Source organism: Diceros bicornis, chromosome 30 (assembly GCF_020826845.1).
Source record: "Diceros bicornis minor isolate mBicDic1 chromosome 30, mDicBic1.mat.cur, whole genome shotgun sequence".
In the NCBI taxonomy this organism is placed as follows: Eukaryota; Metazoa; Chordata; class Mammalia; order Perissodactyla; family Rhinocerotidae; genus Diceros; species Diceros bicornis.
The window spans coordinates 4573667-4596657 of NC_080769.1; the positions used below are offsets into that span (position 1 = coordinate 4573667).

At 61.5% G+C, this 22991-nt stretch overlaps 2 protein-coding genes across 4 annotated transcripts; one reads left to right on the plus strand and one right to left on the minus strand.

Moving 5' to 3' along the window:
- Positions 1–4032: 4032 nt before the first annotated feature.
- On the plus strand, positions 4033–14214 carry HOOK2 (hook microtubule tethering protein 2). Of its 3 annotated transcripts, none has more exons than XM_058525604.1 (22): positions 4033–4162; positions 4684–4769; positions 4839–4911; positions 5858–5908; positions 5992–6124; positions 6223–6290; positions 6633–6695; positions 7004–7084; positions 7180–7340; positions 7425–7565; positions 8543–8744; positions 9055–9165; positions 9274–9361; positions 9704–9773; positions 10437–10574; positions 10656–10743; positions 10936–10970; positions 12924–13006; positions 13092–13192; positions 13428–13538; positions 13606–13677; positions 13757–14214. In XM_058525604.1, exons 1-22 carry the CDS (start codon positions 4118–4120, stop codon positions 13904–13906), a joined length of 2151 nt encoding a protein of 716 aa, XP_058381587.1. In that variant the 5' UTR covers positions 4033–4117; the 3' UTR covers positions 13907–14214. The 3 variants fall into 3 exon arrangements, with proteins under 3 accessions (XP_058381587.1, XP_058381586.1, XP_058381588.1); XM_058525603.1 differs by having other exon boundaries at positions 4034–4162; positions 13089–13192; XM_058525605.1 differs by lacking the exons at positions 4033–4162; positions 4684–4769; positions 4839–4911; positions 5992–6124 and having other exon boundaries at positions 13089–13192.
- A 1390-nt stretch (positions 14215–15604) lies between these two features.
- Positions 15605–21431, minus strand: BEST2 (bestrophin 2). The gene is made up of 10 exons (XM_058525606.1): positions 20280–21431; positions 19504–19741; positions 19220–19314; positions 18257–18490; positions 18014–18168; positions 17676–17753; positions 17389–17541; positions 17221–17301; positions 16910–17064; positions 15605–16446 (listed from the first exon to the last, which is right to left on the minus strand). The coding sequence occupies exons 2-10, from the start codon at positions 19653–19655 to the stop codon at positions 16026–16028; spliced, it is 1524 nt and encodes a 507-aa protein (XP_058381589.1). The 5' UTR covers positions 19656–19741; positions 20280–21431; the 3' UTR covers positions 15605–16025.
- Positions 21432–22991: the final 1560 nt, after the last annotated feature.

A 22991-nucleotide genomic window follows, 5' to 3' on the forward strand; every position in this document is an offset into this window, starting at 1 on the left:
TCACACACGGGGAAAGCCGAGAGGGGTGAGTCACGGGGGCAGGGAAGGGGAGCCAGGTCGGCTGCGGCAAGGGGACCCCCGGGCTGGCCTGAGTCACGCAGGCCGGGCCTAGCTGACCCCAGCCCCCTTCCCCGGAGACCAGGAGCGGGAAGCGCATTGTCGGTGGACTACTGAGCTGGAGGAAGAGCGAGGGGGGGAGGAAGCAGGCGCCGGGCCGCGCGGGAAGCTCCGGTTCCCATGGTAACTGGGGGGGTCTCTCAGCTCAATGGGGGGGGTTCCTCCCTCGGCGGGGACGGCCCCCACGCGCCGGGGAAGCCCCCGCGCGCTCGGTCGAGGGGCCACCAGTTTCAGATCGGGCAGGAAGGGGTTAACGGCGGCCCCCTCCGGGTTTCACCCGGCCCGAAGTGCCGGGCGGGGTGGGGCTGTGCCCCGCGCGCCCCCGCGCGCCCAGTCCCCGCGGCCGCCCACGCACGCGCGCACGCAGCTAGCCCAGCCCCCCGCGCTCGCACGCACGACCGCGTCGGGCTCCACGCACGCAGCGACCCCCGTCGTGTCTCACGTCACGCACGACGCACGCGCCCCCACAGCGCGGGGAGGGGCCCGCCCTGCGGAGAGCGGCGGCACGCGGGGCGCCTGACGGCCCCCTGCGCGCAGCGCCGCCTCCGCTGAGCGCGCCGGCGCGCGTGACTTTGACGCCCCGCACCCGGCAAGATCACAAACTCTCCGACCCACAGTGTCGCAGGACACGGGATACACCGCCACACGTTGGCACAAACCTTCACTAGCCCAGCCAGCCCCGCAGCGAACATGGACAGGGTCACACTGTCACACACGGACACACATGAAGACCCAGATAGTTACACAGGCACACCTGTCACACACCGTTTGCGGTAGGGACACAGGGCCATCTCCATGCACAGGTGGCATATATAGCACTCCCATAAAGCCACACCATCACCATCAAGACAAAGTAAGACACAAACAGATATAAAGTCTTGGACACCAGGACTCCAGTTGTCACACAGCCCTGCCACTCCCATGGAGATTATAGAGGCGCAGAGACACAAGGTGGGGACAGACGACGGTCATGCTGTCACGCGGTCATCACAAATAGGGCACACAAAGTAAAGTCGGGTCACAGGCAAACCCACAAGGCCACACACAAGGACACCAGATTGTTGTGGGGACATGGGCAAATCAAGGACACAGATGACAGGGTCACACTATCACAAAAAGACACATGATGCAGAGAAAGTAGAGTGTCACACAGAAACACAACCCAAAGCCACGTTGAGGTAGATTGTCACACACTGTTCACACAAAGAATGACACAGGGATATAGACACAAAGCAAGGTCCCATATAGAGAAGCACGGGCCCCAGTCCCTGACAGCCCCCCCCATCAAATCACACACACATAGCCTGTCGAATAAATTCCCAGCGCCCCAAGACACAGGTGGATGCAGACACACACACCCGTGCACACACAATCACAGACCCATCTTCTCACACCTACATAGATGTGAGCACACTTCACATGGACTCAGAGACACACACCCACAGACACGGAGAGGGGAACAGGATGGGAGTTCCTGGCGGGATACCAGTGTCTGCAGTGAAGAGGGCCTGCCAGAGTCCCTCGTGGTATGGGGCATGGTGTCCACCCTGTGGCTTGGTCAGCCCCCGCGGAGGGACACCAGCCTTCAACTGTGTGAACGCAGGGTCCCCATCCCAGCCCTCATGACTGGGTCTCTGCCCAGATGTGAAGGCCAGAGGGGGCGGGCGGGGGTCCAGCTGTGGCCGCAGGGAGGGGTTGAGTCACTCGCTTCCCAGCAGTACAACCCAGGCTGGGCCCAGCTGTTCCTGGAAATAGGCAGGAGGGGGTGGGGTCTCCAAACCAGCTGGGGGCTGCTGGCCCAGACCTGCACTCTCTGTCCCTATAAATGGGGGCCTCCAGACCATGCCCCAAACTTTGGGGCTCCCCCACCGAAAATGGAGGTTTGCGTCTTTCCCCCAAATATAGGGTCCCTGCCCCAAAATGAGGGTTTGTGACCTCTTTCACTGAATTGAAGGTACCGGGATCCCCCCAACAGTGGGTCTCCCTGCATCCCATAATAGGGATTGCTGCTCTTCCCTGCCGACATGGGAGCTCCCTTTCCCCGCAAACATGAGATTCTCTGCCGCCCCAAATGGAGGATTGTGTCTCCGCGCCCAAAATGAGGGCACCTAGACCTTTCCTTAATTCTGGGGCCTCTGGTTACTGAACATTTAGGACGCTCATAATATCACGTCAACATTAGAACAATTCAAGCCTATGCTCCAAATATTTGGGTTCCTAGATTCCTCCTAAAGATCAAGATCTCTGCGGGTTTTGCAAATATTGGCGACCCCCCCAAATATTTGGCAGTCCTAACGTGTGCCCCAACATTGGGCAACCAGGCCCTCTCACAAATATTCCCAGCCCCCCATCCTTGTAACAGCCATAGGTAGTTCCAGCTCGCTGCCTCCACTTCTACCTGGGCGCAGGGTGGCCCCATTTCCACCTATTGGGGCGGCACCTTCCCCTCCGGAGGGTGCGGGATGGGACACTGACATCCCAGCCAGCGGCAGTGGTTCCCACGCCCGCCCGCCGGAAGGCAGCCCAGTCCGGAAGCCCGAGCTGCCGGCCCTTGTCCCCTTCCCCCACTACTCCCTCTCCACCCCGCTCCCAGGGACTGGAGGATGAAAACAAAGCGGGAAGGGGATGTGGGGGTGTAGACGAGCCTCCTAGGCCCGGCGTGCGTGCGTGCAGCTGCGCGTCTGAGTGGGCAGTAACCGAGTGTCTGGTGTAGAGTGACTGTTTCTGCGATGCGGCGTGGGGGCTGTTGTCATCCTGCCCAACCCGCTCCGGGGCAGGGTCACTGGAGCCAGACGCTGGGTTGGAAGGAGCAAAGCGCCCCTCCCTTCGGATCTGGACCCACCCCCAAAGCAGAGCCCGCCCCTCCCTCCGGGTACAGCTAATAACCTCTAATTACTGCTCATTACCTCGCCGGCCCCGCGGGGGAGGGGTTGCCGGGGGACTCAAGCGTCAAAGGGGGCGGGCCGGGGCTTTACCCCCTCCGCCTAAAGCCGGGTCCACCCAGAGCCTCTGTTTCCTCGCCTGCGAACCGGGAATTAAAACAGCACTTCCACCTAGAGTCGTGGGAGGATTCAACCGCCTATGTATTTAAATCGCTTAGCGCAGGACCTGCATACTGTAGGCACTCAATCTATGGCGACTGCGATTTTATTGTTAACTACTATTATCACTTTCCTTGGAGCCCCCTCCACCGCCCGGGCGGGGTCTCAGAGTGGGCACATCCTCTTCCCCGTAGGCCGCGTTCCTGCGGCCTGCGCGCCCCCTGGTGGGCCGCGGGGACCGGGGCGGCCTGGTCCTGGGTTCTGAGGCAGGAGGACCTCGGCGCGGGGCTTGGGGAGGGGAAGGCGCTGGGGAAGCTCAGCGGAGGACCGGCTGGGCAAGTGTGTCTGTCCATCAGCCAGCACACGTGTCTGGCTGACCCATCCTACCCTCGACCTACCTAGAACCACACCTGTATCCCCTGGGGCAAGACTCCCAAGTCACCTCCACCGGGACGACCCCTTTAGGATCCCCCCTCCAAGTCCATAGAATTGTTATGGCCTGCCCCGGCCCCCCCGTGCAGATAAAGGCTCCCATCATAAGGTGGTTAGACAGCAGAATTTCTTTCAGCTGAAGGGAAGGGACGTGAATGCGCCTGTATAACAGGGTGGGGCAGCTCCGCCTCAGATACTGAGGAATGATCGTGAGGTCTCCGCTACCCACAAAACAGCCGGGGAGGACGGGCTGCGGCGCCACCCTTGGGATGCGCAAGGCCGGCCCAGGCTGACCTCTAGTGGCAGGGCGGGCGCCCGAATGCTGCCCGGATCCAAGATGGCGGGACTGGAGGCCTGAGAGGGCGCCCGGAGAAGATCACGTGCCCAGGGCGGAGCCTGCGCCGAGGGGGCGGGGCGGCGCTCTAGGCCGAGCGGGAGGTCGGGGCTGCGGGCGCTCGCTGGTGGCGGATCTGGAGGCGGCTGCGGTGGCGGGGCTCCGCGGCCGGGGTCGAATCTGATCGGGAGCCATGAGCGTGGACAAGGCCGAGCTATGCGGGTCTCTGCTCACCTGGGTAGGTCAGGGGCGGAACCAGGGACAGGTGTGCGCCCGCTCTTCTTGCCCGGGAGCCCCAGCCTTAGCTCAGCCCACCCCTCCATCCTGGGACTGGGAGGAGTAGGGGGTCGTCGGCCTGTGGGGCCGTTGGACTCTGGCCTGAGCACCCGCCCCCGTCACGTGGCAGGTCTGCGTGGAAAGCACAGGTGAGGCCCTGCCCTTTCGGGGCTGGGTCACGTGAGGCGAGGGCACAGGTGAGCTGGCCTGGTCACGTGGTGCCTGTGGGGCCCAGGTGACTCGTGGTTCTGCCCTGGCCTGGTCGCGCGGTGTTTGTGGGGCCGAGGTGAAGTGAGGCCACGCCCCCTCCGGGCCCAGGTGAGCAGAGGCCACTCCCCCACAGGAGCGGGCTCTCTGGAGCAACAGGCCAGCTCCCGCCCAGCCGCGTGAGGCTCCTGCTGACCGGAAAAGTCTGCAAAAGGGGCGTGGTTCGGTGGTCCCAGGCCCTTGACTCGGCCCTTTGCGCTTTCTTCTTTCCCCCAGCTGCAGACGTTCCAGGTCCCGCCCCCCTGTACCAGCCCCCAGGACCTGAGCAGTGGCCTCGCCATAGCCTCTGTGCTGAACCAGATGTGAGTGGGGCTGAGGGGGAGGGTCCCAAAAGGGGCCCCCAGCAGCTCATCCCACCTTCTCGCCCCCAGAGACCCTTCCTGGTTCAACGAAGCATGGCTCCAGGGCATCTCAGACGACCCAGGTCCCAACTGGAGGCTGAAGGTGACAGGTGGACTTCACTGGGGGACAGGCTGGTGAAGAGATGATCAGGAAAGGGTCAGCTAGACATGTCCTGGGTGATGGACAGACAGACCTAGCCAGGAAGAGGGACAGATGTCTGGTGATCAGCCAACTATTTGTTCTTGCATTCATTTATTGAGCAGGGCTGGGCGTGCAGCAAGGAATAACAGACAAAAACCTGCATACACAAATGTAGACATTGACTTCCATTGGCGATAAGTTCTTTGAGGACAATAAAAGCTGGGCAATAAGAGAGAGCCACTGGGGGTTGGTGGGTGGTTACTCCAGATGGCCTGATCTCCATGTGAGATTTGGAGGAACAGTATTCCAGGACTGGAACAGCCAATGCAAAGGCCCTGAGTTGGGAATAAGCTTGGTGTGATCGAGGAATGGCAGGGAGGTCAGAACGGAAAGCAAAGGGGCAGGAATGGTAGATGAGGTCACCAGAGGACTGGCAGGCCAGGGCAGGGAGGTGGATTCTATTTTAAGTGCTGTGCAAAGTCAACGAAGGGTTTTAGCAAAGGAAACAACCTGGCTTGGGCTTTAAAAAGCTCCCCCAGGCTGCTCAGAGAGGAATGGACTGTAGGCAGCAAGAGCAGAAGCTGAGACGGGGTTGGTACAATAATCTGGGTGAGAGATGATGGTGGCTAGGGCCAAAGGGTGGCAGGGCAGGTGGTGAGAAGTGGTTGGATTCTGGGGACACGTGAACAAGATGGGCAGGTGGACAAGAAGGGCAGGCAGCCAGAGAGGTCACCCCTAAGAGAGGGGACTTTCAGACGGAGAATGGGGCCAAATAGGATGAGATGACCAGGGATTGGGAGAAGAGGCAGAGAAAAAAGGGTGGGGTAGACAGATTCAGGGTGAGGGATGCCAGGCCCCTTTTGGGGGGGCTCTGGGAGCCTGGACACAATTCTTTGGCCCTCCCCAGGTCGGCAATCTGAAGACAATCTTACAGAGCCTGGTGGAGTACTCCCAGGATGTGAGTAACTGTAAAGGGATTTAGGGGGTTGGCTTGGGAGGAGGGGGTCCGTGAGCCCCTGATACCCCCGCCCCCATCCTCAGGTCCTGGGGCATCCCATTTCGGAGCAGCACATCCCGGATGTGAGCCTCATTGGCGAGTTCTCGGACCCAGAGGAGCTTGGCAAGCTGCTTCAGCTGGTGCTGGGCTGTGCCATCAGTTGCGAGAAGAAGCAGGGTATGGGGGGTTAGGGGGTCCCCAGGGGAAGATCCGAGGAAATTCTCCTTCCCTCCCCCCCACGTCTCCATCTCTGCCTCCCCCACTTTGATCCCTAGAGCACATCCAGAGAATCATGACCCTGGAGGAATCTGTTCAGCAGGTGGTGATGGAAGCCATCCAGGAGGTGGGTGGGGGTGCCCAGTGTGGCAGGGAGCTCCAGGGGAGGGCATCTCCAGGGCAGAGGCAGCTGGGCACAGGCCCTGCCCTGGTAAGGTCTGGGCTCTGCCTGGAACTCTGCTGGCCAGGTTTCCTGTCTCATGTGTTGGCCAGCCCCTCCCAGTTCTAAGTCACGTCTGGCATGCCCAAAGGACTAGGCCTCCCTGCGTGCAGTACGGCAGGAGCGTGGCTTCTGGGCTAGGGTTATGGGGAGAACTGGCTTTGGGGACAGGAGGATGGAGAGGTTCTCAGCCTTGAAGGCCACCTTCAGGGGGCCCAGCTCATCTCAATGTCCCCCATCCCCCTCCAGCTCATGACCAAAGACACCCCTGACTCCCTGTCATCGGAGACATATGGGAACTTTGATAGCCAGGTAAGGGGTGGGGGTCCTGGTAAAGGTCCAGCCCTATTACTGATTCTCAGGGCTGCCTAAGGGGGAAGGGTTTGTCGTCAAGCCTCTGAGCCCCCCCATCCCTCAGGGTCCTGGCTTCTTCCCTTGCCAGGTCCCCAGTGTTCCCGCATCACCTCCTCCAATGCCCCCCGGGGTCCCAGCCCTCTCTTCCTAAATCCTGAAGGTTTCTTGCCCCCCCCCCCTTCCCCCTGGAGATCCCAGCCTCCCTTCCCCCAGTCTCCTCCCCTGGATCCCTGAGTTCCTTGCCCCTCCCCCACCCCTCTCATCAGTCCCGAAGGTACTACTTCCTGAGTGAGGAGGCTGATGAGGGGGACGAGCTGCAGCAGCGCTGTCTGGACCTGGAGCGGCAGGTGGGGCCGAGTGGGGGGACCACGGGTGCTCCTGGGGCAGGTTGCCTGCATAGCCCCCGTCCAAGCTCCAGCTCATCGGCACCCTCTGCCCGTAGCTGGTGCTCCTGTCAGAGGAGAAGCAGAGCCTGGCGCAGGAGAACACGGTGCTGCGGGAGCGGGTGGGCCGGCCAGAGGGTGAGGGCGCCACCGGCCTCACTGCCAAGAAGCTGCTGCTGCTGCAGTCCCAGCTGGAGCAGCTGCAGGAGGAGAACTTCAGGTGCGGGCGGCGGGGAACCCGCCAGGCAGGCCGGGGCGTGGGGCGGCTGCAGCCCCTCACATGCCCCGTGCCACTGCCCCCCAGGCTGGAGAGCGGCAGGGAGGATGAGCGCCTGCGCTGTGCCGAGCTGGAGCGAGAGGTCACCGAGCTGCAGCAGCGGAACCAGGCGCTGACCAGCCTGGCCCAGGAGGCGCAGGCCCTGAAGGATGAGATGGACGAGCTGCGGTGAGTGGTGGTCCCTGGGTCCCCACTGCACACCCCCTTTGCCAGAGTGCCCCTCTGATGCTACAGTGCCTCGTCATTCCAAAATGCCCAGTGGACCCTCACAATGCCCCTTGTGTCATCCTGAACCCCACTGCACTATCCTGGACTCCACCAAGCCCCCTGGACTCTTGACGTCTTCCAGGACCCCACAGTGTCCCCCCGTTATCCCATATTGTATCCCCCAGACCTTACTGCATCCCTGTGACCCCAGCAAGCCCAGGGGGCCCCCAACCAATGCTCCCCAGACCCACTGCACATTCTAGGTCCCACCATGCCCTAGGATCCCTTGGTGTCCTGAGGACCCCATGGTGCAATAACCTTGCAGCCCCTTGTGACCCCAGTGTGCACCTCCGTGACACGGCTGTATCTTCTGACAACTCTACAACACCCCAGCAACCCCAAAGCGTGTGGTGGACCCCTGGAGCTTCCACCCCCTTGACCTTACTGTGTCTTCTGTAACCTCAAAGGGCTCCCCTGTGACCCCACGGCACCCCTGTAGTGTTACGTTGCTTAGTGAGCCCCTACTGCACCTTCAAGGACTCCATAGTGCTCTGGCCCGAAAGCTCCCCCACGACTCCACCATGGCCCCTGTACCCACAATGCCATCGTTGATCCCACAGCCACCTCATGACCCCTAAGTGTCCTTGGGGGCTCCTCAGACCATTTGGGTCCCATCATTCCCCCTGTAACCCCACAATTCCCCCCCTGAGGATCCCTGATTGTGACCCTGGGCTAATCATCGATGCTAGGGCTCCCTTTATGCCCCCTAATGACACCCAACAGCACCAGATCCGGGCTGGCCCCTGACCCTTATGATCCATCCCCTTGAACCCAAACGCCCCCAGGCCGACACGCTCCCCTGCCTTGAGGGCCTCGCATCCAAGCTGAACCCTGACCGCAGTCCCCAGCCACCTCCCCCCACTTGCCCCCTCCCCCAGGCAGTCCTCGGAGCGGGCCGGGCAGCTGGAGGCCACGCTGAACAGCTGCCGGCGCCGCCTGGGCGAGCTGCGGGAGCTGCGGCGGCAGGTGCGGCAGCTGGAGGAGCGCAACGCCGGCCACGCCGAGCGCACGAGGCAGCTGGAGGACGAGCTGCGCCGGGCCGGCTCGCTGCGCGCCCAGCTCGAGGCGCAGCGGCGGCAGGTGCGGCGGGGGCCGCGGGCCGGGGGCCAGGGACCCGGAGAGCGGGGTGCGGTGGGCGGCCAAGCCCCTCACGGCGCGCTCCCTGGCTTTGGTCCGCCCTCAGTGTGGTTCTGAGCCCCTCCGCCCAGAGCCCTGTCCCTCATTTACATGTAGGCTACGCCCCTCCGCACAGGCCAGCCCCCGTTTGGGTTTGTAAGCCCCGCCCCTCCAGGCTCTAAGCCGCTGAGTCCCTCCGGCCCCGCCCCTTCGCCTTGTACTCGGTCCTTGCCCCCTTCCAACCCCGCAGTCTTTACCCCTTTCGTCTGTTCAGGTTCAGGAACTGCAGGGCCAGCGACAGGAGGAGGCCATGAAGGCCGAGAAATGGCAATTCGAGTGCCACAATCTGGAGGAAAAGTATGAGTCGGTGACAAAGGAGAAGGAGGTGAGGCTGAGGTCCCACCGCCCAAGCCTCACTCTGTCATCATAGCATAGCCCATTCCCCAGGAGGCCGATCCTGTCTCAAGCGGCCTCTTGTGCCCCGTCTCTCCAGCGGCTGTTGGCAGAGCGGGACTCGCTGCGCGAGGCCAACGAGGAGCTGCGCTGCGCCCAGCTGCAGCCGCGGGGGCTGACCCAGGCCGGTGAGCTGGAGGCCCATCCAAGGGTCTGGTGGAGGGGTGGCCTGGGGTGCTGTCAGGGCAGGCAGAAAGGCAGTGTCTCAGGGCTTGTGTAGACTGGAGGCAGAACTAGGCCACGCTGGAGGGAGGCTAGAGCGGAAGGAGGTGATGTGGGCCGACAGAAGGTGGGGGCTGTGCTCCCGGGCTCGGGGTGGGGCCAAGGCAAACTCGGACCAGCATCGGGGCTCCCTGTTAAGCCAGGTACTTGGCCGAACTTGAGCCCCAAAGATGATTCTTGGAAAGAGGACCCCAGGGACAGGGGTGGGGACTGTGCAGTGACCTGAAGACTTTTCACCCGTTCTCCAGACCCCTCACTGGATCCCACCTCACCGGCTGTGGAAAACTTAGCAGCGGAGATCCTACCTGCGGAACTCAGGTATCCTGGGGTCACTGAGAGCTCTGGCCCCACCGCGGCCTACCAGTGCCCACCGTCAGCCTACCGCTAGCCCTGCCTGCTCAGCTCGGTTGCCGGGCCCCTAGGCCCAGCCACTCGTAATTCTGCCCTTACCTGCCCTGGGCGCTAGCCCTATTGGTGGCTTGCCTCTCCAGGATCCATCCTCAGTGTGCAAATTGGGTCCCACCCATCTGGCTCCACTGGCCATGCAAAAATCCTCCGCCCAGCCCCCTCCACATCGGGCTCTGCTCTCAGGGCACATCTCTGTCTTCAGTGCAGCCCCTGCTAGGTTCAGTGCCCTGTGCACTGCCCAGATGAATTCTCCCACTCCAGCCCTTCACATTCCTGCGTCTTGCTTTCCTGCAGCCCCATCCCGCGTGTTCTAACCCGCTCCTGGAGCCCCGCCCTTGCCTGGCTCCCTAGGCCTAGCTCATAGCTCCGCCCACTTTGCCCCCCCCCCCGCGCGCTCCGCCCACCCACGCTAGGCCTGGGTCCCCGGTACCAATCCTAGCCCAGGGTCACCCTGGGCTCTTCCCCAGGGCTCTGCCCCTCTCCTAGCACCGTGTGTCCAGTCTCTCTGCCAGAGCCCGGGCCGGCCTGCGGGTGACCGGTCCCCAGCCCTGCTCCCTCCTTCCCGGTCGGCAGGGAGACGCTCCTGCGGCTTCAGCTGGAGAATAAGCGGCTGTGCCAGCAGGAGGCGGCCGACCGGGAGCGGCAGGAGGAGCTGCAGCGCCACCTGGAGGAAGCCAACCGCGCGCGCCACGGGCTGGAGACGCAGCACCGGTGAGGACCCGGCGGAGGGGGTCCCGTATGTGGACCGGGCCGAGGGCGGGCACAGGCTCTGAGCGGCCCCCGCCCCCGCAGGCTGAACCAGCAGCAGCTGTCGGAGCTGCGGGCCCAGGTGGAGGACCTGCAGAAGGCCCTGCAGGAGCAGGGGGGCAAGACTGAGGACGTGAGTGCCCACCTCCTCCCTGCCTGGCCCTCCCTCGTGCCCGCCGCTAACCCTCCTCTCTCTCCCCCTGCTGCCCGATGCCCCTGCAGCCCATTGTAAGTACTGTGGGCCCGGGTGGCACCCCCTGCCCTCCCCCGGAAAGGGGTTGGGACCTCTGGACCCCACTCACCCGGTGCCTCTTCTCTCCCCCAGTCCGCCCTGCTGAAGAGGAAGCTGCAGGAGCATCTGTGAGTCCCGGAGGGAGGGCACCCCGGGTGTGGGGTGGATTGGGTGTCGATGGGGAGTTGTGTATGAGGAGAGTGAGGCCGCCACAGACCGCAGGCTCAGATCAAGTGGGGTCTTATAGGCCAAGAGAAGAAGTGTGGACTGTTTGGGGGGAGCAGTAGGGAGTCACGGAGGGAATTTCAGCAAGGTAGTGTGACAACGTGACAGTCACCTTTTACTTTTTGCCTTGTTAAAAAAAGAAACTGTTTTATTTTTTATTTTATTTATTTATTTTTTTAAGAAACTTTTAAATAGCTATCCCATTCATAGTTTAAAAACCAAAATGTAGGGGCCGGCCCCGTGGCTTGGCGGTTGAGTGCGCGCGCTCCGCTGCTGGCGGCCTGGGTTCGGATCCCTGGCGCGCACAGACGCACTTCTTCTCCGGCCATGCTGAGGCTGCGTCCCACATACAGCAACTAGAAGGATGTGCAACTATGACATACAACTATCTACTGGGGCTTTGGGGGAAAAATAAATAAAATTATAAAAAAACAAAACAAAAAAACCCAAAATGTATACAGAGAGGAGTATACCACCCAGTGCCCCACTCCCGTTGACTCAGTTTCCATCCTAGCCCATCCCCATTCCTATGTTTATTATGAAAATCTTTCCAGAGTTTTTTAACCAAATGCAAATGATGATGAATATAGATTTTTATTCTCATTCCTGATTTACACTAAAAGTAGCATAATCTATGTTTGTTTGCACTTTGCTTTTCCTACTTAAAAAGCTGACTGGGAAATTTCTCTCTATGAAGAGAGTCATTCTTTCTTATAAATATAGCAGCCTTTGTCAACCAGGGTTCCGTGGGGAAGCTAGGCTTTACAGAAAATGATTTGCGAGGCTGTTTTCTCAGTTTTACCAAGGATCGAATATAGCTCGTGCGGATCCAGAGCACAGAAAAAGTTATTTCTTTACAGAGGATGGCCACCTGGAGGATTAGGGCTTAATTCTCCTGGAGAATTCTGGTCCAGAAGGGCTGGCCTGTAGCATTTTTTGTGAATATCATAATGTATATAACTCATTCCTTTTAGGCATCTGCAATTTCAAACAATGCAACATTGTATCATTTTGCTTGTGTGCAAATATATCACAAAAGTGGAATTGGTAGCTCAGAGGGCACATGTCTGTGATTTTAGTAGACACAGCCAAAGGTTCGCTCTGAGATGTTCCACCATGTTCCACATCAATGCACAATAATAGTCCCACCTCCAGGGAGTGTTACCAGATCATTGGGGTTTTGCCACAGGTGGCAAGACTGTAAAGTTTTAGCTGGCATGTCCTTTTGTTAGAAGAGATTTGTGGGGCTGGCCCCGTGGCGGAGCAGTTAAGTGCGCGCGCTCCACTGCTGGCGGCCCGGGTTCGGATCCCGGGTGTGCACTGATGCACTGCTTGCCAGGCCATGCTGTGGCGGCGTCCCACATAAAGTGGAGGAAGATGGGCACGGATGTTAGCCCAGGGCCAGTCTTCCTCAGCAAAAAAAGAGAAGGATTCACATGGATGTTAGCTCAGGGCTGATCTTCCTCACACACACACACACACACACACACAAGATTTGCATTCTAAAAAGATCCCTAGCTGCTGGGTAGAGAAGGGAACTGAGGGGTTAGGAGTAGGAGAGGCTGATGAGGGATGATGGTGGCCGGACCAGGGAGTGGGCTGTGGAATGGAGAGAAGTGGACAGACGGGAGGTTGGTCCAGGGGCCAGCTGATTAGGGGCGAGGAGGGTTGTGGCTCTGATGGCTGAGAAGATGGTGAGGCCAGGGCACCCAGCCCCTGGGCTTGGGGGGCAGGGGAGAGGTCTCTGCAGCCAGGGGGGGACACTTCTGGCCAGCTGGGAAGGCTGCGGCCACGACTGGGAGGAAGTGGAAGCGGGCCCAGGGGTCAGCCTGCTGCTGTCTGTCTCCTGCCCACAGGCGGAAGCTGCATGAGGCGGATCTGGAGCTGCAGCGGAAGCGCGAGTACATTGAGGAGCTGGAGCCCCCCGTGGACGGCAGCAGTGAGTGGGCCTCCGTGGCCGCATGGGGTTGGGGGGCGCCCCGAGCTTGGCGTGGAGCTGAGGGGCCGACTCGTTCCCCCAGCAGCGCAGCGCATCGAGGAGCTGCAGCACAGCCTGCAGAAGAAGGACGCGGACTTGCGGGCCATGGAGGAGCGGTACCGCCGCTATGTGGACAAGGCACGCACGGTAAGGACGCCGGGCCCCACTGGCTCCTGGCGGAGGCCGCTGCCTCCCTGCGCCTCCCGTCGGTTCATGCCTCCCACCAGTTTGCACGTCTCTGCCCCCACCCCCACACCTGTCATACCCCATCCTGTCACAGGCGTCTACACCATTGCCACGGGCTGTCACACTTTCCGCACACCATGTGTGGAGGGGCCTGCAAGGTCAAGGTCATCTTGGCTGTATCTTCCCCAACCCCTAGGTCATACAGACCCTGGAACCCAAGCAGCGGCCACCAGGCGGGGCGCCCCCAGAGCTCTACTCCCTGAGGACACAGCTCCGGGAGCGGGAGGTCCGCATCCGGCACCTGGAGGTGAGTGTCCTGTCCCCTTCCTGCTGCCCCAGCACATCCAGGCCCTTGACTGTTGCCTCCTTGGCAGATGGACTTTGAGAAGAGCCGAAGTCAGCGGGAGCAGGAGGAGAAGCTGCTCATCAGTGCCTGGTATAACATGGTGAGTGCACCGTCACCATGGCTAGAGTGTCGGGGGTGCCATGGGCTCCCTTGACCCCATTCACGCCCCCTCCCTCCAGGGCATGGCCCTGCAGCAGCGTGCCGGGGAGGAGCAGGCGCCCGCACATGCCCAGTCCTTCCTGGCGCAGCAGCGACTGGCCACCAATGCTCGCCGTGGACCCCTGGGACGCCTGGCATCCCTGAACATGCGCCCCACCGACAAGCACTGATGGACCTCGGGGTGCTGCTACCTGCACCGCCAGTCAGGCTTAATCCACCCTGGATTTCCCAACTGACATGGAGCCCAGCATCATGTCCAGGCCAGCTGCTTGAGAGCCTTGAGGTCGTGACCTCTGTCTTTTGCTCTCCCAGATGGGACAAAAGCGCAGGACGGGTTGGGAGGCAGATGGGCCGTTCTGGCCGGTTCTTTTTAGCAATGTGATTCTTATTTTTGATTTTCTCCCTGGGGTCAATAAACTGCCAGGGGAGAGAGTGATTTTATATTTGAGAAGAAAAATAATAAAGACTTCCAATCTGTCTTGGCTGGACTCTGGGCACAGAGAGGAGGGAGAGAAAATGGGCCGGGGACTCAGACCATTGCTTTTAAGAAAGGTGTGGCTTGTGTTCTTACTAAAGTGTGGGTGACTGATAGCACCCAGTCAGAGGTGACAATCATGTTTGTGACTGTGTGTGCTTGTGGTGGTTTTTGAAGAAGCTTCAGGCAAAACTCCCTACCTTATGAAGCTGTCAATTCCAACGAAGGGAAACAGACAATGAACAAAACGGATAAAGTTTGATACGAGAAGTACTACAGAGAAAAGTAAAGCAGATGAAAGGGATGGGGATGCAGGAGGTGGATTTGGGAGATGGCAGTTTTTAATAAAAGGCCAAGAAAGGAGGCCTCACCATGGAAGTGACATAATTTAAGCAGAGACCTGAAGGAAGTGAGGGAGGGGCTGTGTAGGTATCTGGGGAAGAGCGATCCAGGGAGAGGGAACAGCATAGCATGTGCAAAGGCCCCGAGATGAAACCTTGCTTGGTGGATTAGAGGGACAGTGAGGCTGCAGTGGAGTGAGGGAAGAATGGGAGGAGACGAGGGAAGGGAGGTTGTTCAGGGCCTTGTAGGCTGCGGGAAGTACTTAGCTTTTATTCTAAACGAGGTGGGAGCCATGGAGTGTTCTGGGCAAAGGAAGGACGTAACCTGATTCAGGTGTTCATAGACTCCCTTTGGCTGCTGTGGGAGGAACAGACTGTAGGGGGTCAGGACCAGAGCGGGGAGACCAGGACAGAGGTCCCTAGTCCGGGTGAGCGGGTGACACTGGGGGCTCTGGCCAGGGTGGGGGCCATGGTGGAATGGGAGGTGGTTGGATTCTGGATACAGCTTGAAGCCCCAGCTGATGGGATTGGCTGCTGGGTTGATGTGGAGGGGGAGGGAAAGAGAGGAGCTGAGGATGACTTGAAGGTTTTGGCCCCATCTGGAAGGACAAAGCCCACAGAGGTTGGGGCAGGTTGGGGAGCCCTTAGGGAGCTGGTTTGGGGGCACGTTACATTCCAGGTGCCCTGAGATCCCATATGGAGATGTCAAAAAGGCAGTTGGCTCTCTGGGTCTAGAGCCAGGGGAGGGATCCTGGCTGGACTTGTAAACTCGGGAGTAATGGGCATATGATTGAATTAAGAGCCAGAGCGCTGAAGGAGACATCTGAGCTGGGGCGGAGGTGTGGCTTGCAGAATCAAAGGAAAGCTGGCAGGAGGAAGCTATGGTCCTGGGACTGCGTGTGGTACATTGATGAATGAGTAAAGCTGTGGGCACCAACGGGGCATTTCAGAGAGCAGAGTTTGGGAAGAAGTGGGCAGAGCATCATCAAATAATCTGGAAGAACTCTCAAGTTTTACTTAACATGATGCCTGGCAACAAAAGTCAGGCTATGTTTGAGTAGAAACCACTAACATTTTATTGAGCACCTATTATGTACCAAACACTTTAAAGCCGTCATTTCATTTCATCCTCACAACTCAATGAGGTTGGCGCTCACATCTCCACGTGGAGGAAGGCATGAAGGCAGAGCACACTGATAGAGGCCTCTCAGGTGGCGGCGGATGAGGAGAGCTGGTGGTGAGGACCCGCTCTTCGAAGAAGCTGGAGGCATCCCCCGCCCTCAGCTCAGTGCCTGGCCCACAGGGGGCGCTCCAAGCTCCTGTGTGGGCCACGAAGGCGGGCGCGCAGGGAGCGGGAACTGGTCAAAAGCGGGCGGACGGAGTCCGCGCGCGGCTTACGCAGACCCGGACCGCTGCCTGCGTGCGGTGTGGAGGCTTGGGTCCCTGTCCCTGCGGATCCTGGGCTCCAGGGTCTCAGGCCAGACTCTCTTCCTCCTCGCCAATGGGGCTGGGCAGCCAGGGCGGAGCCGGCCCCCGGGGCGCGGGCATGGGCACAGTGGTGAAGGGCTCGGCGGGCAGCTCGGGGCCGGCGGGGGGCTCGGGCTCGGGCTCCCGCAGGCCGGTGTCGAGCAGCGGGTCCCCGCAGCCGCACTCCGGGGCCGCGCCGTCGGGGGCGCCGGCGCACGCGCAGCTGGGGGCGGTGGACGCCTCGGACACGCAGCTGTTCTTGCGGCGCAGCAGGGACAGGCGCCGGCCCAGCAGGCCCCCTGGGACCACGCCCGCGGCCACGCCCGCGCCCACCGGCAGGAGGCGCTGCAGGAAGTCGCCGTGAGCCTCGCTCAGCGGCCCGTCCACGCCGTCCAGCCGCTGGAACTGCATGTCCTCCTTGGCCAGCCTGCCGGGCGGACGGCGGGTCAGCGCTGCGGCCTCGCCCCTCTTCTTCATTAACAGAGCTGCGACCGAGGCACGCTGCTGCTGCTTCTCCTGGCTCCACCCACTCCTTTGTCCAGCTTATCCCCAAAGACCTTGGCCCCTCGCCCGAGAGCCTGGCCTTATCCTCTGGCTCTGACTACGCTCGATCTTACGCCTCAAGGCCTCAGTTGTGGCTCTGCCGTGTCTCCTTTGGTGCCGCCTCTGGCCCGTCCAATCCTTATAGACCTTAGCCCTTAGTTCGGCCCCCAGTTAATGGCCGGGTGCCAGACCTTGAGCCCATCCCTGACCCCTGCCCCATCCCAGTCTTAGCCCCGAATCTCCAGAGTTTAGCTCTTAGCACTGTCCTGGCGCCCCTAGCCCCTTCAATCAGTTACACCCCAGAGCCATAAGCCCCGCCCCGGAGGCCCCGCCCACCCGGGGCTCACGTGATGTCGAAGGTGGAGCCCTGGAAGGAGGGCTGCTGCATCAGGAAGGCGGTGGCCGCCGTGTAGGGGGCGCGAGCCTCGGTCGCGTCCCAGTACAGGTCTTTCTCTAGCATGGCCAGGTCGTCGTACATCTCGTCCACGGCCAGCATGGACACCTGCGGGCGCGGACACGCGGGGCAGGGAGGGCGGCGTGGAAAGCGCGGGCACCACAGACAGGATGGTTCAGGGGCGGGGCCCCGGCAAGTCTTGGCTGGGGTGGGGCGAGGGCCGCTGTGGGAGCCCCGGGGTGGGCGCAACCGAGAGAGCCTCACCTGGAAGTTGCGGTCGATCAGAAAGTTGGTCTCAAAGTCGTCATCATCCTCTCCGAAGGGGTTGATGAGCTGCTCGGCTACCTGAAGGGGGAGAGGGGAGGTAGGCAGAGTCCTGGGAATCCCGGCCCGCCCCCCCGCCCCGAGTCCCGGCCTCGAGGCCCCACTCGCCTTGAGCCAGCCAGCGTAGAAGAAGAACTGCAGCAGGGTGAAGATGGGCACGCACAGGTCCAGGCTGTGGCCTTTGTAGCCCTGCGCCGGGTCCAGGAACTGGCGACCGATGAGGCAGGCCAGGAAGTAGCTGTACACCGCGATAGTCACCACCTGCGGGTGGGGCGCGCCGCCAGGTCAGGGTTCTCCCGGCCTCTGGGACGGGTCACGGAGACACCAGGGCTAGCGTCCGGCGTCACCGCGATGGCGTCTTACGCCGGATATAAACGGAGGCACGGCAGCGTTACCTGGGTGTAGACGAGGGGTACGCTGATCCAGTCGTAGTGGAAGAGCATCCCACACTTGCCCCGAAACGCGGTCAGCTCCTGCGGGCGATGCGGGTCATGAGGGGGCCTGAATGGTGAGCTCACACGTGGGGATTAAGTGTGGGTACCTGGGATGGAGGTGAGTGGTCACCTGGAGTCGGGGGCACCATCCACCCAGGAGTCGGTACACACCTAAGTTAAGGTGTTTGGGATCTGCCTCGTGGGAGCGCTTGGCAAGCCGCTCTCTGGCACAACTCGGGGAGGATGGGGAGATACAATTTCCCTGGTATTTTATATGAATGACCACCTGGCGAGCTCACCTCCAGGAGCAGTTTAAAGGCGCTGTTGTCGCGGATTCGGCCCTCGCGCCGGGCCTGCGCCGCCAGGTTGGAGAACCAGACGAAGGGCACCCAATACTTGTTGTAGGACGAGTTCAGGTTCTCGAACTTCTTGCGCTCCTCGCGGGTCATAAACCCTGGAGGGGCCAGGTCGGGGGTTACTCGCCCCGTCCCCCGTCCCCCGTCCTCGCCCCGCCCCCGCCCCCGTTCTGGCCCGAGCCTCACCCGCCTCCACCACGTGGTCTATGGTGGGGAAGCGCTTGAAGACCGCGGTGCTGACCGAGCGCAGGATCAGCACGGCTGAGAGCCCCGCGTAGCGCATGAGCGTGCGCCGGTAGAGGCGGCCGCGCTCGTCGCGCCCGTGCACCGTGCCCGCCACCACGCACATGAGCGCGTCGGGCAGCGGCATGCACAGGTACTGGTCCCACCAGCGGTTCACCACCAGCGTCACGTAGAAGCCTGCGGGGGAGCCAGGAATGGGGGCTCAGTGGGGACACTAGGCCAAGGGTTTGGGGGTCCAGGTGGTGGGAAGAAGGATAACATAGGGTCTGCCTCAGGGACACCGGGCAGGCTGGACACCCTGACCACGTGGGGCCACCTGGGCTGGGAGCTATGTGGTCCAGCCCTGAGGTCAGAGAGGCAGGAGCATGCTGGGTCACCCGGGGCTACTTGAATGTCACCTGGGATGTGGGACTGGGATTCCAGAATGATGGTGGAGACACAGGCCCATGTTAGGGGCACATAGGCAGGTGGTCTGTGGCCACAGGGAGCCACTCCCTGGGGGCGTGGGCCCTGAAGCAGGAGGCTGGGGTCAGGTGAAGTCACCGAGGACTGGGGGCCAGAGCTTGTTAAAGAAATGCCCCTCAGGCTGGACTTGAGAGGATGGAGTCATATGGGGTCCCTGGGGCCCAGGACATGCGGAGGGGCACTAGTAATCTCATGCAGACACAGGTGAGAGTCGCTGAGGTGACCAAGAATAAGCCTATGGGTGACACGGAGCTCTCATGGGGGCACTGTGACCAGGTGACATCCAAGGTCTTGGGAATTAGGGCCACACCTGGTGTGAAGGATGCAGAAGTGGGAGTCTGTGAGGGTTGGATTTGAGGTAGGTCTCAGAGGGGCAGGAATGGGGGTCTCCAAAAGGGTTTCTCAGGATCAGGGGAATGGGGGACTCAGGAGCGAACGCACCGAGCACGAAAGAGACGGGGATGAGACTGGCGTACTGGTCGCAGTAAATGACGATCTTCTCGAAGTAGCGCTTCTGCTCGTCGGTCAGCACGAAGCTGTGACGCAGGGGGCGCGGGGTCACGGGCGAGCCCCCTCCCCAGCCGCAGATCTCTCTTCCCCCGCCCCCTCCCGGGCACACCCGAGGCCCCTCTCCAGCCCTGTCTGGCGGGCCCCCTTCCCCAGGACGCGCGGTCCCGGCGGGTCCGGAGCGCGGGCCGGCACCCCCCGCCCAGGGGCCGCCTCACCGATAGGTGGCGCTCAGCGCCATGTAGAGCCCGAGGAAGCAGAGCAGCTCGCGCCACAGCAGTTTGTAGATGCTCCCGCGCCACAGCAGCAGCAGCTGCGAGAAGCCGCCGAAGCGCGCGTTGGCCACGCGGGCCGTGTACGTGACGGTCATCGCGGCGCCGGGCGGGTCGCGCCAAAGGAGAGGGGGCTGGAGCGGACCCCGGTCTGTGGGCCGAGGAGCGGGGGGCTGGGCGGGGGCTGCGGGCGGGGAGGAGAGGTGCGGGGCCCACTCAGCTCGGCGTCCCCTTCCGCACCGGCTCACCTCCTCTCGTCCCCTGCCCAGGTTCCCGTCTCCTCCCAGCCCTGCTCAGTCCTGCCCTAGCTCCCCAAGCCTCCCCTCGCAGGCCACCCCATTCCCTGGACTCCTGGTCCAAGCGTCTTGCACCTCCCAGGCCCTCTCCCTCCATCCCTCACACCCCAGACCCTTGGGTCCACCGAGTTGCCCGGAATTCCCCTTCATCCGATCCCACCCCCCCCACGTGGGCGTCATCTACAGCCTCCCTCACTCCTTGAGTCGCCAGCACCCCAGTTTCCCATTCCCCTCCCTCAGGTCCCACCTGTCCCCCCCCCACCAGCTGCCTGTCCTGGCCCATTCTGTGCCCCTGCACTCCCTTCTGAAGCCCTGTGAAGCCCTGTCCCCAAGGCTCCAGGCCCCCTGGTCCCATCCTGCAGCCCCCCTGTCTCAGGCTGCCCCCTCTCCTGCACAGCTGCCCCAGCCTATCCACCCCCCACTTACCTCCCTGGCTCAGCCCCTTCCTTTCTCCGGGATCCCCTTGACCTTTCCTCTGTCCATGCCCTTCCAGCCTTCCAAACCCTTCACTCTCCACCCTGAGGACGCTGATGGGTTCTTGCCCACAGACCCATTTGTCCTCAGGGTCCCTTATTCCCCCAAGCCTGGGCCCGTCTCACCTGGTGGCGGGTGCAGGGACACACGGGGACAAGCACAGGATGGGCGGGTGGCTTCAGCGTTGGGTGAGGCTGAAGCCAGACCCTGGGCAGGAGGGGGCTGGGGAGTGGGCGTGGGCAGCCCCTCCCTGGCCCGCCCCCTCAGCTGCAGCCTGGGAACTTTGTTTGGAGAAGCCCTGACAGTTTGTTACCTGGTGGTGGTGGGGGGGGTAAGAAATCGCCCTGTCCTCCCTTGCTCCTCCCTGTCTCTCTCCCAGTTAGTCACTGGCAGGTCCAAGGAATCTTGGACCTAGAGCTGGGGGAGGGGGCAGGGACCATCTCCTTCCCAGTCCGAGACACACACAGGGCTCGCTGAGGCTGGGTCACTCCACAGTCACCTATAATCACCTGTCACAAAGACGCACATAGAAGTACCCACCATAGACCCAGAGACAAATGCAGCTTTCCTCGACACAGCCTTCCACGACCATTGTGACCCAGAGGGCAGTACACGCTGTCACAAAGACTCCCAAAGTCACACAAGACACACCTAGCTCTAGCCGCCCCCAATGTTCAGATATAGGGCAGTTGGACCCTCGCCCAGGCTTTCAGCTCTCAGGCACCCACCCGGTGCTCCAAACAGCCACCCAGAAGCACACGGGAGGGACCCAGGGGCCCTGCATTCCTTCATGAGCACACCATGTAACAAAGACACACGCAAGGTCACACAACCAGCTAAGTGCAGACCCCAGGATGCCCTCACACCCACAACCACACACAGTCACACAGGGAGGTAGCATGCACGCATTCCCGATCCGCCCTGTGCAAAGATACACTCATGGTCACACACCAGATGCGGGAACACCTGTTCTCAACACGGTGGCACACGGTCCTGGGGGGCAGCACGGGGTCCTAGCCTAGAGATCCCTTAGGTTCACCAATGTTGCAAAGACACACTCATACAACAGCGACCCGTCCCCAACAGTCCCACAGACCACAAGAGTCACATCCAGATGGGTCATGCCCATAACCCCTCATGAAACTCACCTGCATTTGCTCATCAATACATAAGATGCTCCCCCCCGCCCCGCTCCCCGCCCCGTGGTGTGCAGGCACACACACCCATACACACACCTCAGGTCTCAGACACTCTCCACATCGCCATGAACACACAAGCTTGGGGACATAAAACCTTGTCCCCACATTCAGCATGGATGTGGGACAGATGTTCCCCCTTCACAGACACACCTGCAAAGGGGGCGCTCCCAGCCTGGCACAAACAGCCCCCGAGCCCCAACCTTGAATGTGTAGCCCGGTGTGGGAGGAACAGAGGCTCTGGGTTCCAGCCCCAAGAGGGGTGCCCTGGGGCTGCCCTGAGCCCCTCGGGTCCACCTCATGTGCTAGGAGCACGGATGGCTCCGGGGAGCCCCGCCCCAAGCCCTGCCGGCAAGGACGCCGTGTTCCCAGCTTGGCAGATGTCCGCCCCGCCCGGGGTAATTAGGAACCGGCCCAGGCCAGCCACCCTCGGACCTGCGCCTCCGCTGTCCAGCTGCCGGACAGCCCATAGAAGGGGCGAGGGGTGGCGCCCCTGGCTGCAGCACTTGGGGAGGAGGCTTCGGGCTGATGGGCTCTGCGCCCCCGACCAGAGGCCCCACTCCCCGGGACATATCCTCACACACTCTGCAGCCCGCCCCTCCCCCGCGCATGCCCCTCCCCCAGCCCACTGTGTCCCCACACGCTTCTGACTGCTGGGACCCTGCTGGGCGCGGGGCAGGTTGCCCGGGCTAGTCCACGTGCTTCATAATCACAACAGCGAATAATAATACACTTTTCTTGACAGGTACGTGCCTGGAGCCGTTCTAAAGGCGTCACTCATCGCATCTCATTGAATCCGTACAAGCAGGAGTGTGAAATTGGTGCTCATTATTTCAGCTATCCAGACAGGGAAACTGAGGCTGGGACGACACACAGCCCGTTCGTGGCACAGCTGGGATTTGAACCCAGGCGGTTTGGCTTGGCACCTGGGGTCTTTGCCACCGGCTGCACCACCATGTGCGTTTACAAGCGCCACTCCCACGTGCCCACGCCCGCTTGTGCACACCCAGTGAGTGGGTGGGAGTCGAGTGGGGGGACACGTCTAGGCTCGTGGCTGGGTTTCCCTTACACACACACCCTGGCACACCCAGACCCTGGGTGTGCGCAGTCCCAACATCGCTTCCTGACTCAGGCGTGTCCTCAGGCACCCCCTTTCGGCGCCCCCCACCAGCTCTGACTTGGAACTGGCAGTGGCTCAAGGTCGTGTCTGGTCCTGGGTTCTCAAGTGGGGATGACGGTGGCTGTCCAGGCAGTGGTGGGGGGCCAGAGGGGGAGGGAAGGGCTAAGGGGACCCACGAGATGCCTTACAGGGTCAGGTGGATTTATGCCACGGCTCTGTGAATGGCTGGACGTGCGTCTCCATCTCAGGGACGAGGGCACTGAAGCTGATGCTGCAGGCCACTCAGCAGACTGCTGTGAAGGTGGGGCAGGGCTCCAGGGGCCCCTTGGCCTGAGTCCTCTGCCATCC

Bases quoted from the DNA above. Each gene is read 5' to 3' on its own strand.
- HOOK2 (XM_058525603.1), top strand. From the start codon at position 4,118: ATGAGCGTGGACAAGGCCGAGCTATGCGGGTCTCTGCTCACCTGG. The intron at 9,774-10,436 runs GTATCCTGGGGT...CCCGGTCGGCAG, and splicing joins ATCCTACCTGCGGAACTCAG to GGAGACGCTCCTGCGGCTTC. The intron at 10,971-12,923 runs GTGAGTCCCGGA...TCCTGCCCACAG, and splicing joins AGGAAGCTGCAGGAGCATCT to GCGGAAGCTGCATGAGGCGG.
- BEST2 (XM_058525606.1), bottom strand. From the start codon at position 19,655: ATGACCGTCACGTACACGGCCCGCGTGGCCAACGCGCGCTTCGGCGGC. The intron at 17,302-17,388 runs GCGAGTGGGGCC...CTCCCCCTTCAG, and splicing joins TCTACGCTGGCTGGCTCAAG to GTAGCCGAGCAGCTCATCAA. The intron at 16,447-16,909 runs GTGAGCCCCGGG...TCCGCCCGGCAG, and splicing joins GGCTCCACCTTCGACATCAC to GCTGGCCAAGGAGGACATGC.